Source organism: Oncorhynchus masou, chromosome 24 (assembly GCF_036934945.1).
Source record: "Oncorhynchus masou masou isolate Uvic2021 chromosome 24, UVic_Omas_1.1, whole genome shotgun sequence".
Classification (NCBI taxonomy): Eukaryota; Metazoa; Chordata; class Actinopteri; order Salmoniformes; family Salmonidae; genus Oncorhynchus; species Oncorhynchus masou.
Genome location: NC_088235.1, coordinates 53292793 through 53307775, shown reverse-complemented (window position 1 = coordinate 53307775; position 14983 = coordinate 53292793). Strand labels below are relative to the sequence as shown.

Sequence of the window (14983 nt, the reverse complement as noted above, 5' to 3'; positions counted from 1 at the left end):
CATCTGCTAACCATGTGTATGTGACAAATAAAATTTGATTTGATTTATTATTATATGCATTTGTGAAATAAGCTGAGTTCTTTGATAGGGTGTTTTATCCAAAGCCTGTCTATTACGTGATTAACTTTATAGGAATCTCATGAATAATGCACATTGTTTCACCTAAAGTGATGTGTTTCTCAAAAGGAACCTTAACAACCACCAAACATTAACATTTTATGGAGTTGCAGGAGCAATGAGGCATCTCACAATTCCCAATTTAATTGATGTTTCTCATTGTGTTGTATTAACAAAATAGGAATTAACTAATTGTATAATTGAGGGTCTGTTGTGTTTGCTTTTTCCCTCTGCTCCCCTTGTATCCCGCACTGTCTGGTAAACCATCCACCAGATTCAAAGAGTAAGTAACAGTCCATGTGATATGAGTGATCTCTCTTTTATGCTGTTGAGCGTGCACGCTACATGGTCCTCATTACTAAATAGTCCTTTAAAGATTGACCAAGGAGTCAGAATAACAGTATTACAATTAAGAGAAAAGTGCAAACATTCAAGTTCAAGTCATCCCCTTCAAATGGGTTTAAATCCCCAGTAATTGGGAAAGACAATGACTTGCCTTTTTTTTAATCAAGTTTTATCAATTTTTGTCTCAGTCAGTTAAAATTAGCCACATACTGTGCTAATCTTCAATCACTTCACCAAAGACATGTAGCCTTCATGTGGAACAAGTGATGAAATGTTATAGGAACAGAGGGCAGTGGATGGACTCAAACTGATTAAACTTTACTTGATCTTCAGGAGACAGACGGAATGTGCCAAAACTGCCAGGATTCAGCAGGCTCTACCAGTGGGAAAGTCTGCCGCTCCACGTGCCTCGACAGCCAATTTCTACGAGGAACTGGGGGACAGCAGCATGTAAGTCACCTTTGAACGCTTTCTCCTAACCCCCTCATTTCCGGTTTCAGGTACCATATACCGATGAGTAATGCCTATTTGTGCATACGATATAGTTTGCGTACCTTAGGACATTGCCTATTTTTCAAACAGAAAAACAATTTCTTGACTAAAAAGGCCTTTGTCCACCAACATTGGACTAACAACAGACATCGGTCTTTAGAGCATGTCATGTTGAGCTTTAGACATTTTAAGGACTGCCCCCAATGCTTTTGCCTGGTCCATATGTAGGATCAAATAGCAAAACAAGAGTGTTTGAGCTTAGACACAGCTCTGCTTTGAGATAGCGGCTCGTCTCCTACACCTGTTCGTGAATAATTTTACTTAATATTTTATTGGAGCTGTATCTGAGATATGTTATTAAAGTACTATATAGCGTTGGATAATTTGCATTGGAATATAGTGGCATAATGTCAGGGATGCTAGGTAATACTCTTTATAAAGGTAAGGCTTAATGACACCATGTTTGCCTCCAAAAAAAGTGATCCTCCCTGCTTCTTTAGATGCTAATAGCTTAAAATGAAAGCACCTCTGTGACTGTGCTTTGATTTCTTCAACTCAATTATGATTAGATTTCAGATTTTTGTACTATTTTTTTTTAATTACATTTTTATTGAACCTTTATTTAACTAGGCAAGTCAGTTAAGAACAAATTCTTATTTACAATGACGGCCTATCAAAAGGCACAAGGCCTCCTGCGGGGACGGGAGCTGGGATAAAAAAATATAGATATTTTTTATAAATGCATAAAATTAAATAAAAATATAGGACAAAACACACATCACGGCAAGAGAGACAACACAACACTGCATAAAGAGAGACATAAGACAACTACATAGCAAGGAAGCAACACATGACAACACAGCATGGAAGCAACACAACATGACAACAACATGATAGCATCACAACAAGGTAGCAGCACAAAATATGGTACAAACATATTGGGCACAGACAACAGCACAAAGGGCAAGAAGGGAGAGACAACAATACATCACGTAAAGCAGCCACAACTGTCAGTAAGAGTGTCCATGATTGATTCTTTGAATGAAGAGATTAAGATTAAACTGTCCAGTTTGAGTGTTTGCTGCAGCTTGATCCAGTCGCTAGCTGCAGCGAACTGAAAAAACGAGTGTGCTTTGGGGACCATTAACAGTATGTGACTGGCAGAAAGGGTGTTGTATGTGGAGGATGAGGGCTGCAGTAGATATCTCAGATAGGGCGAAGTGAGGCCTAAGACCAGTTTACAGAGGAGTATAGAGTGCAATGATGTATCCTATAAGGAGCATTGGTGGCAAATCTGATGGCCGAATGGTAAAGAATTTCTAGCCGCTCGAGAGCACCCTTACCTGACGATCTACAAATGATGTCTCCGTAATCTAGCATGGGTAGGATGGTCATCTGAATCAGGGTTAGTTTGGCAGCTGGGGTGAAAGAGGAGTGATTACAATAGAGGAAACCAAGTCTAGATTTAACTTTAGCCTGCACCTTTGATATGTGCTGAGAGAAGGACAGTGAACCGTCTAGCCATACTCCCAAATACTTGTATGAGCTGACTACCTCAAGCTCTAAACCCTCAGAGATAGTATTCACACCTGTGGGGAGAGGGGTATTCTTCTTACTAAACCAGATTACCTTTGTTTTAGAGGTGTTCAGAACAGGGTTAAGGGAAGAGAAAGCTTTGTTGTAGAACATTTATCACAAAATCCAGGGAGGGGGCAGCTGAGTAGAAGACTGTATCATCTGCATAGAAATGGATGAGAGAGCTTCCTACTGCCTGAGCTATGTTGATGTAAATTGAGAAGAGCGTGGGGCCTAGGATCGAGCTTTGGAGTACTCCCTTGTTGACAGCCAGTGGCTGAGGCAGAAAGATGTTCTGACTTTATACACTGTACTCTTTGAGAGAGGTAGTTAGCAAACCAGGCCAAAGACCTCTTAGAGACACCAATACTCCTTAGCTGATGTACTTGTGATGTTTTGAGTGGATACTTTATCTCCTGTCCAAATATTGTCAGCAGTTGAACAGCTGTTGTAAAATGTTTTAACTTGTGTATTCAAATACATCAAATGACTCTGATACTGTATCCACCATAAGAAAGGGAAAACATGCTCTACCCTGCTGCAGTCCAAATCACATATTTTATATTGTTTCTTACTATAATCATAATACTATTATGAAGAATTCTGGAATAACAGTCTGTAGCACCATCCTCACCCCTTCTCCTCTGCTTACTCACCCTTCATCCTTCCTTCACCTGTGTTTCAACTCTTTCTTTTCTCCAACCTCCATCTTCGTTCCTAATGGGAGAGGGCTAAGAAGTATATGATTGTGGAAGCCAACCGCCAGAGCAGATTTAGCCAACCCATAACAACGGGTCACTGCACAACAACCTGCCCAAGTCAAAGAGCAACGTCATGTTTCTGTCAGACCACCGCCCCCTGACCACTACCAATCCTCTCTCTACAATGACAAAGATGGGAACATCAGCAGTCCCTATGGGACGGGGAGAGAGGGCTCTTTCTCCCCCTCACCCTCTGGAGGGTCTGGGAAGGCCTATATCATACCGACCCGTCTCTATGGAGGGTAAGAGGGGTAGGAGTTGCTGAAGATACAGGCTCTGCTAGACCTGGTCCAGTGGGAGCTGCAGCTGCTCCAGGTTGGGTTGAACTGCCAGGATGGCTTGGAGGGTTATGACGTCCAGAGAAGCCGCAACACAGAGGAGAGCAAACTGTCGGTCAGGACATGCAGGAGAGATGCCCCAGGGGAGGGCGTGACTCCAGGGGCTCCTTGACTTTCCTTCCACTACTGCGGAACCGGGACAGAATTGACATGCTGGAGCTGAGTGCGGAGACCCTGTTCTCCATCATGATCCACCCCTACAGCCCCATGTCAATAGGGAAGGATGTGCCCCCCATATCATCATCACCCAGGGTGAAAGCTCCCCGACACAGGCCCAGAAGCCCACCCAGCCTATCCTCAGGAAGTTCAGCTGCAGTTCAGCTGGAGCATCTCCAGCTACATAACCGCTGAGCCCTTTGAGATAACGGTGGAGATCATCCCTGACCCGCCTGAGAATCTGTCACCTCCCCTCCACCTCATTCCTCTTCTCAATCGCCTCATTCTGGTCCCCCCCCTCCTTATCCTCCTCCTCCTCCTTCTCCCTCATCTCCTTCTCCTCCTCCATCTACTTCCTCATCTCATCCCCCTGCACCCTCCAATCCTCATCGTTCTGATCATTCTCACCCTCCCTCTTTCCCTCCCTCTCCTGCTGTCCGGAATCGTGCCCCTCCACCACTGCCCCCACCATTTCCGTCCCCTTTTTCTCCCTCTTTTGGATGGCCACGCCACACTGTTCAGTTTGTCCCAACCTCACTGCCACCCTTTTCCTCACTCTGCCCTGTCTCCTCCCGGGCCCCTCGGACTGAGAAGGAAACAGAAGGAACTTGGACACAAAGCAGATATGGGTCCTGTGAGGAACCAAACCAGCCAAACCTGACCAGCACAGAATCTGTGGTCCTACCGAACTCAACCAAAAACACTAATTCTTCTGAGCTGGAAACAAGTAAACAAAGCACTAACAATGTGACCTCAGAGGTCCAGGAGCTGAGCCAATCAAACCAGTCCAACGCAGAGCCTGTGATTGAGGAACTAAGCAATTGCTTTCCATCCCAATCCACCACTTTCTGATATTCTCTTTCTGATGTTTTTGTAAGTATTATCATCAACAAAATAGTTTATTTTATAATAATCATGTCATCACAACTAACAGCAAGTGGGATCTAAGTAAGCGGAAAGATCCCATAGGTTTTCAGAAAAAGGGACCAATTCTTAAGAGGTTTAAACTGAGGAAAATATTTAAATATTGTCTGATAAAACACTTTCATCTTCCCAAATGTATAACACCTTGTTTTTTTCTGTCACCAACCATCCAACCATCCTCTACCTACCCCCTGTTCTGCTAGAAATATTGCATTACGTTCTCAAGGCTTCAGCAATATGTTGAAATGGACCTGCATAAAAAGAACTCCTTTTATTTTGTAATCCCATACAATCTTTATTGTTAACGAGAGTGGTCTATTATGTTCTATGCATTTTTGACAGACAGATTAGAAATAGAGATAGGTGAAGAGGTTGGGCGAAGAGATGGGAGAAGGAAGGGAACTCACAGGGATTGAACCCAGGTCTATGTGAGTATGTGGATGGATAACTTTAGAGCCTTTATGACTCATTCATACAAACAAACGTCTTCTAAACCCACTCTCCTTTGATTGTATCCAATCAGAAGCTTCACATTGTGAGCCTAATGGTTTTTAATTTCCCACGACTACCCTGGTGAGTGGAGAGCTCTTATTCTTCACAGAGGACAATGCATTCGATCAGAATAGCCACACCATCTATATAATACATCTTGAAGAAAAGAGTTTCATGAGAAAAATGCAGTTCAATTGACTTATTTCAAAATCATGCAAGGACATTTTATTTGTTTAAGAGTGCAGGAAAATTGAACATTTCCAGAACAACATTGAATTGTACAAACTTTTTAAAGTGCTCTGACGAGGGGATGGAATAATATGTGTGACACGGAGTTCAGATATTTCTCTAGATGTTTGCAATTGGGAAGTGGTAGTTGAAGCTGTGGGTTTATCAGTAGGCTGATGATGATGTTGTGGATGGAGAAAGTTAACTCCTAGGGGACATGTCTGTATACATCTGGCCCTTCTTTGGATACTGTGCTAACAAACCTCCAAACGAGATTCAAAATCATACAACACTCCTTCCGTGGCCTCCAACTGCTTTTAAATGCTAGTAAAACTAATTGCATGCTCTTTAACCGATTGCAGCCCGCACCCTCCCGCCCGACTAGCATCACTACTCTGGACGGTTCTGACTTAGAATATGTGGACAACTACAAATACCTAGGTGTCTGGTTAGACTGTATACTCTCCTTCCAGACTCACATTAAGCATCTCCAATCCAAAATTAAATCTAGAATCGGCTTCCTATTTCACAACAAAGCCTCCTTCATTCATGCTGCCAAACATACCCTCGTAAAACTGACTATCCTACCGTTCCTTGACCTCGGTGATGTTATTTACAGAATAGCCTCCAACACTCTACTCAGCAAAATGGATGTAGTCTATCACAGCGCCATCCGTTTTGTCACGAATGCCCCATATACTACCCACCTATGCGACCTGTATGCTCTCAGGGCTGTCCCTCACTACATATTCACCGCCAAACCCACTGGCTCCAGGTCATCTGTCTATTCTAGTCTATACTAGGTAAAGCCCCGCCTTATCTCAGCTCACTGGTCACCATAGCAACACCCACCCATTGCACGCTCTCCAGCAGGTATATTTCACTGGTCATCCTCAAAGCCAACACTTCGTTTGGCCGCCTTTCCTTCCAGTTCTCTGCTACCAATGACTAGAACGAATTGCAAAAATCACTGAAGTTGGAGTCTTATATCTCCCTCTCTAAATTCAAGCATCGGCTGTCAGAGCAGCTTACCGATCACTGTACCTGTACACAGCCAATCTGTAAATAGCACACCAAACTACCCCATATTCTTACTTATCCTTTGATCTTTTGCACCACAGTATCTCTACTTGCACATCATCATCTGCACATCTATCACTCCAGTGTTAATGCTAAATTGTATTTATTTTGCCTCAATGGCCTATTTATTCCCTTACCTCCCTACTCTTCTACATTTGCACACACTGTACACAGATTTTTCAATTGTGTTATTGACTGTATGTTTGTTTATGTGTATACTCCATGTTGTTGTTTTTGTCACACTGCTTTGCTTTATCTTGGTCAGGTAACAGTTGTAAATGAGAACTTGTTCTCAACTGGCCTACCTGGTTAAATAAAGGTGAAATAAAAAATAAAATGTCTGCACAGATCATCACAACATGCTAAACTAGTAGCTGCATTATGGCTCTCTGGAAGGGGCTTATTAGTCAACCAATTAAAACTCAACCACTGGCAATGCTGTCCTCAGAGCTGTCAGCCTCTACTCTTATCTCCCTCACCCACACAAACTATCTTTATTCTTTCTTACTCTTTCTTTCTTGTCCTCTCGATCTAGATCTCTGTCTCTCTTTCACTTTCTTTTCCTTCTCCCTTTCTTGCTCTTTCTCTCTTTATTTCTCTACCTGACCCCTTTTTGTTATTCCTTTCATCTATCCCTCTGACACACTACCATCGGCATCAATCTTTTCAAGGCTCCTGTAGATCTTTTTTTCCTCTATCTGCTCTCCCTCTCCCTCACTCCATCTGTTTGTTTCACCTCTAACCCTCCCTCATCCCTTCTCAACAACAGTTATATTTGATTCATCAGCCTTTCCCCTGGTGTTCCAGAACAGACCAAAGTCTGGCGAATTGTGTATTCTGTGTTCACCACATGGGGTAATCTCTTCTATCAAAAAGGCCCACAGCTCACATACTATTTTCTGGTTCAGGTGTGCTTTTTTTCATCAGCCCTTACAGCTGTAATTTCTAACAGATGTTATTATATTCTTTGGTTCCTTTGATGGCAATTATTGTGTCATCATAAACCATTACCTCCCAGTGAATTGATAGCATCTAAGATAGGAAGAGACTCCCTACTCTTCGTTTCATCCGGGATGCATTAGTATTCAAGTGTTCATTAGTTATATGGAGTTGACAACTCTTCTGATTGTGCGTCCCGCTCTTCCCCCTACTGCTCACTGCCTTCAGTATCTATACAATGGGCCACTTGTCTTGGTGCTTACTAAAGACTGCACCAGCCCAGCAGGCCATTCATCAACTCTACTCCCACCTAGCCAGTCCCATACTGGGAGGTGTGGTCATACAGGCTATGATCTGTCCCTGGTCCCTACCTCATAATTACAGATGACTGCTTTCCAGAGGAAGTTCACTGGGAGAGCGATGATGATATACCTCCCAGTGAGAGTCCTCATTACTCAGACACAAATACACACTACAGTAAGTAGTATACCACTGGACCGTGAGGTCCCGGGGTGCTCCATTAAACCATGTTTTCATTGACTTTATTTGCACTATGTCTGGGAAAAAGAATTGGTTTTTTTTCTGGGGAAAATCTGTTTTGTTTTATTTACTATTGGATAGTGTGAGGTGCAATTGAGTAAAGCATGAAGAATGCCTTTCAGAAAAGGGTGCAATACTGCTTTCCAAACCAGAAACTAAAATTCTTGAAAATAAGGCCAGGATTCAAGTAACCTCTGATAGCCGACAAATGCATAGCTTTCCATTACTTTTGGTTAGGCAGTGTCAGATGTGTAACTGTGTTAGAGCTGTCAAATTGGTGAACGGCTGCTCTTGTAGTCATTGTCACAAAACCACACCCGTCCTTATATCCCACCCACTTTAGAATTTCAGAACAAGAAAGTGTAGGCTGTATAGAAATAATGACACATATGCAAAATCATTCAACAAAATAATTGGGGTTTATATCAGCCTAATTGATGTGATATACTGTATGAAATGAGACTCGGAGCATCCAATGGCAATGTCCACGATAGGTAACACCAGGGGCCACTTGTGGATTTGACAGCTCTAGCGTAGTTATCCTACACCTCCGAAACCGCGCAAACAAAATGATGACAATCTATACGTTTGTCGGCTAATAATATTCAATACTGGGAGCAAGAGAGAAAATTCATACATGTACAGTAACATAATAGTATTCGGATCAGTCAGTCCTGATTGAAATGTATACATAATTAGTCATCATTGATAAAAATTCCCTTAACACCTATCTTGATAGAATGGTCAATAACCCTATACGTGCGTGTATCCCAAAACTGTTGTGAGGAAGTTAAAGATGTTTAGGACAATATAGGATGAATCACAATAATTGTTCACTAAAATAATAATTGCTTGCCAAAATATAATGTAATGGCAATACTGATAATATGTAACAATCCTTTGCATAAACTTCCTATTTTACTTCAAATATTAATATCTACTTATGTAAATTTAGCGAAACAGGAATTTTTAAATATATATTTTTTTGTAATAGCTTTTTATAATACAAATCGAGGTGAGGGTGATGGAAATCATTTTGGTGGTTGATCTACCTCTGTTCTGTTGGTGGCAGTGTGTGCTTATTCAGCCCCTTTACTTTCAGTGCAGCAAACTCTCTCCAGAAGTTCAGTGAGGATCTCTGAATGATCCAATGTTGACCTAAATGACTAATGATGATGAATACAATCCACCTGTGTGTAATCAAGTCTCCGTATAAATGCACCTACACTGTGATAGTCTCAGAGGCCCGTTAAAAGCGCAGAGAGCATCATGAAGAACAAGGAACACACCAGGCAGGTCCGAGATACTGTTGTGAAGAAGTTTAAAGCCGGATTTGGATACAAAAAGATTTCCCAAGCTTTAAACATCCCAAGGAGCACTTTGCAAGCGATAATTTTGAAATGGAAGGAGTATCAGACCACTGCAAATCTACCATGACCTGGCCTTCCCTCTAAACTTTCAGCTCATACAAGGAGAAGACTGATCAGAGATGCAGCCAAGAGGCCCATGATCACTCTGGATGAACTGCAGAGATCTACAGCTGAGGTGGGAGACTCTGTCCATAGGACAACAATCAGTCGTATATTGCACAAATCTGCCCTTTATGGAAGAGTGGCAAGAAGAAAGCCATTTCTTAAAGATATCCATAAAAAGTGTTGTTTAAAGTTTGCCACATGCCACCTGGGAGACACACCAAACATGTGGAAGAAGGTGCTCTGGTCAGATGAAACCAAAATTTAACTTTTTGGCAACAATGCAAAACGTTATGTTTGGCGTAAAAGCAACACAGCTCATCACAATGAACACACCATCCCCACTGTCAAACATGGTGGTGGCAGCATCATGGTTTGGGCCTGCTTTTCTTCAGCAGGGACAGGGAAGATGGTTAAAATTGATGGGAAGATGGATGGAGCCAAATACAGGACCATTCTGGAAGAAAACCTGATGGAGTCTGCAAAAGACCTGAGACTGGGACGGAGATTTGTCTTCCAACAAGACAATGATCCAAAACATAAAGCAAAATCTACAATGGAATGGTTCAAAAATAAACATATCCAGGTGTTAGAATGGCCAAGTCAAAGTCCAGACCTGAATCCTATCGAGAATCTGTGGAAAGAACTGAAAACTGCTGTTCACAAATGCTCTCCATCCAACCTCACTGAGCTCGAGCTGTTTTGCAAGGAGGAATGGGAAAAAATTTCAGTGTCTCGATGTGCAAAACTGATAGAGACATACCCCAAGCGACTTACAGCTGTAATCGCAGCAAAAGGTGGCGCTACAAAGTATTTAACTTAAGGGGGCTGAATAATTTTGCACGCCCAATTTTTCAGTTTTTGATTTGTTAAAAAAGTTTGAAATATCCAATAAATGTCGTTCCACTTCATGATTGTGTCCCACTTGTTGTTGATTCTTCACGAAAAAAAAAACAGTTTTATATCTTTATGTTTGAAGCCTGAAATGTGGCAAAAGGTCGCAAAGTTCAAGGGGGCCGAATACTTTCGCAAGGCACTGTACATTATGATAAATAGAATTGAAACTTGTGTCTCATTAAGGTAAGTGATGAAATAAGTATAGCCAGTTATAATTGTAATGGCTTAGCAGATAATAACAAAAGATGATCAGTATTTACCTGGAAAAAGAGAAGGAATATAATATCTATTGTTTTCAGGAAACTCGTTCAACAGTTTCAGATGAAGTTTTGTGGAAAAAGGACTGGGAGGAGGGGCAAAATATATTTCTCCCATCGGCAAAGAAATTCAAAAGGGGTGAGGATATTAACTAACAGTAATTTTGATCCAAATGTGTAAATTGTTCAAACAGATCCTCAAGGTAGATGGATGATTTTAAATATGTTATTGGACCATAAACATATATGGTTTATTAACCTATACTGTCCAAATAATGATGATCCACACTTCTTTGAAAATATATATACAAATATATCAAACCTACAAGTAACATAAGACTCTATTATTATGGTGATAGATTATTAATACTGTTTTAAATACCTTTATGGACCATAAAGGAAATCACACTACAAACTATCACCCTCCGGCACTTAAGGAAATCATGAATTTCATGGATATATTGGAATTAGTGGATATATGGAGGCTTAAATACCCTGACCTAGTGAGATATACATGGTGGATAATTAATCAAGCAAGTCATCTTGATTACTTTGTTATGTCATTCTTTCTGGCACCAAATGTTTAAAAAGTGTTGACAAGGGACAGAATGCAATCGGACCATCAAGTAGTTGGCATATATATATTATTCTTTCAGAACTTCCACGTGGGGCAGGATATTGCAATTTTAATCAAAGCCTACTGGATGATATCTTGTTTTTAAGTTGAAGAGAATAATTTATAAGGACTTTTTCCAAAATAGCATACGTACAGCAGATCCCCTTATTGCATGGGACACTTTTAAATGTTCCTTTAGAGGCCATGCAATTCAGTACTCATCTAAAAAAATGCAATATAGGTCCAAAATGTCCATATTAACAGAAGAAATTGAAGTATGAACAGTACAGATAGATCGCAAAACTGTACCATTGAGGCTCAGAGTAAGTTAGAGGAAAAACAAAAAGAAATGGAGGAACTTGATGCAATTAAATTCTTTAAGTTCTGGAAAACTCCAGGGCTGGATGGCATACCAGTGGAGGTATACAATATTTATTTTTATATACTCAGAGGACCAATATTAGCATGTTTTAACCACACCTATATAAATGGTAGAATATCGGACACTCAACAAGATCTGATTTTATTATTACTGAAACAGGATCCAAGTGGGCTATGTATAATGATCCAGTCCATTTAACTTCTTGATGCACCCATCCCGTTAGCGGGATCATTTTTGTCAACATCCGCTGAATTGCAGAATGCCAAATTCAAATTAAATTACTAAAAATATTTAATTTTCAGTGCAAGATAGCAAAACACAGCTTTGCTTGTTTTTAATCCACCTGGCATGTCAGATTTCAATAAAGCTTTTAGCCGAAAGCATATCAAGCGTTTATGTAAGGACATCTCTCTCAGTAGACAAAACATTACAAATAGCAAGTAGCCAAGTAGATTGGTCACGAAAGTCAAAAAAGCAATAAAATTAATTGCTTACCTTTGATGATCTTCGGATGTTTACACTCACGAGACTCTCAGTTACACAATAAATGTTCCTTTTGTTCCATAAAGATTATTTTATATCCAAAATACCTCCATTTGGTTGGCACGTTATGTTCAGAAATCCACAGGCTCGAGCAGTCACGACCAGGCAGACAAAAATTCCAAATAGTATCCGTAAAGTTCGTAGAAACATGTCAAACGTTTTTTATAATCAATCCTCAGGTTGTTTTTACAATATATAATTGATAATATTTCAACCGGGACTGTAGCTTCTTCAATAAGAGAGAGTGAGAAAATGTCTGCTCCAAGCTGTTGCACATGCAAAATGCTGGATCCAATGAAGCAATCTTTCTTTTTTTAATGTGATCTTTCTCGCTAATTATTCAAAATAAAAGCCTGAAACTATGCTTAAAGACTGTTCACACCATGGGGAAGCCATAAGAAAAGGAATCTGGTTGATATCCCTTTAAATGCGAAGGTAGGCAATGGAACAGAGAGCTTTCAGGAAAAACAGCACTTCCAGGGTTGGATTTTCCTCAGGTTTTTGCCTGCATTATCAGTTCTGTTATTCTCACAGACAATATTTGGACAGTTTTGGAATCGTTAGAGGGTTTTCTATCCTAATCTGTCAATTATATGCATATTCTAGATTCTGGGCCTGAGAAATAGGCAGTTTCATTTGGGTACGTTTTTCATCCAAACATCAAAATACTGCCCCCTACACTCAACAGGTAAAAAAATTGGAGGACTCTTACAATTCAGTGTTGTGATGCAAATATTCTAGCTAAATGCTTAGCGCATAAATTTAAAAAGGTTTTGTCAGATATTATTCATCCTAATCAGACAGGATTTTTACATGGACAATACATTGGAGATAATATGAGACAAGTACTGGCAACTATAGTACACTATGACATATCTGGGAAGCCTGGCCTGGATTTCATAGCTGACTTTGAAAAGGCTTTTGATAAATTACGACTGGAGTTTATATATAAATGCCTGGAATATTTCAATTTAGGAGAATCTCTTATAAAATGGGTTAAAGTTATGGATAGTAACACTAGTGTAAAGGTGTAAAATAGAAAATAACGACTACATCTCAGAAAGTTTAAACTATCAAGAGGAGTAAAACAAGGTTGTCCACTATCGGCAAATATATTTATTACTGTCATCGAAATGTTAGCTGTTAAATTGTATGCTTATGATTCATGTTTTCTTTTAAATCCACAATTATAATCCCTCCACAGTCTCATAGAAGATCTAGATACTTTTTCTAACCTCTGGATTAAAACCAAATTATGATAAGTGTACTATATTACATATTAGATCACAAAGAAATGCAACTTTTACATCACAGTGTAGTTTACAAATAAAATGGTCTAACGGGGATGTGGACAAACTCGGTATACTTTTAGCCGTACACTCCACAGAGCTGGGCTTTAGGGAAGAGTGGCCAGAAAAAAAGCCATTGCTTAAAGAAAAAATAGGCAAATACATTTGGTGTTCAACAAAAGGCATGTGAGAGACTCCCCAAACATATGGAAGAAGGTACTCTGGTCAGATGAGACTAAAATTGAGCTATTTGGCCATCAAGGAAAATGCTATGTCTGGCAAACCAACACCTCTCATCAACCTGGGAATACCATCCCCATAGTAAGGCATGGTGGTGGCAGCATCATGCTGTAGGGATGTTTTTCATCGTCAGGGACTGGGAAACTGGTCAGAATTGAAGGAATGATGGATGACGCTAAATACAGGGAAAATCTTGAGGGAAACCGGTTTCAGTCTTCCAGAGATTTGAGACTGGGACGGAGTTTCACCTTCTAGCAGGACAATGACCCTAAGCATACTGCTAAAGCAACACTCAAGTGTATTAATTAAATGGAACATTTAACTTCTTGCGTCGAGCAATCCCGGATCCGGGATCCTATTTATAGCCTCAAGCTCATTAGCATAACGCAACGTTAACTATTCATGAAAATCGGAAATGAAATAAATATATTTGCTCTCAAGCTTAGACTTTTGTTAACAACACTGTCATCTCAGATTTTTAAAATATGCTTTTCAACCATAGCTAAACAAGCATTTGTGTAAGAGTATTGATAGCTAGCATAGCTATAAGCCTAGAATTCAGCCAGGAACATTTTCACAAAAACAAGAAAATCATTTACCTTTGAAGAACTTCAGATGTTTTCAATGAGGAGACGTTCAGTTTTTCAAAAAAATATTATTTGTGTAGGACAAATCGCTCCGTTTTGTTCACGTTTGGCTATGAAAAAAAACTGTATCCAGTTATAGCCTCAAGCTCATTAGCATAACGTAACGTTAACTATTTATGAAAATCGCAAATGAAATTAAATGAACGTGCTAGCTCTCAAGCTTAGCCTTTTCTTAACAACTCTGTCATCTCAGATTTTCAAAATATGCTTTTGACCCATAGCAAAACAAGCATTTGTGTAACAGTATTGATAGCTAGCGTAGCATTTAGTGTAGCATTTAGCGGGCAACATTTGCACAATAAACAGAAAAGGATTCAAATAAAATCATTTACCTTTGAAGAACTTCGAATGTTTTCAATGAGGAGACTCAGTTACAGCAAATGTTCAGTTTTTCCTGAAAGATTCTTTGTGTAGGAGAAATCGCTCCGTTTTGTACATCACGTTTGGGTACCAAAAAAACCCGAAAATTCAGTCATCAAAACGGCGAACTGTTTTCCAAATTAACTCCATAATATCGACCGAAACACGGCAAACGCTGTTTAGAATCAATCCTCAATGTGTTTTTCACATATCTCTTCATTGATATATCGTTCGTGGTAGTCTACTTTCTCCAGTGAATCGCTTGGAAAAAGATGTGCAGTTGAAGATGACGC

At 40.0% G+C, this 14983-nt stretch overlaps 1 protein-coding gene and 1 pseudogene across 1 annotated transcript in view; both read left to right on the top strand.

Annotated features, from left to right (window-relative positions):
* Nucleotides 1–14983, top strand: part of LOC135511400 (protocadherin-15-like) — a 268288-nt gene that overhangs the window by 243884 nt on the left and 9421 nt on the right. The window contains exons 31-32 of the mRNA XM_064932924.1: nt 392–400; nt 796–912. Of these exons, the coding sequence (XP_064788996.1) occupies nt 392–400; nt 796–912 (126 nt within the window). The remainder of the gene's footprint in view (nt 1–391; nt 401–795; nt 913–14983) is intronic.
* LOC135513342 (uncharacterized) lies at nt 2702–4636 on the top strand (annotated as a pseudogene).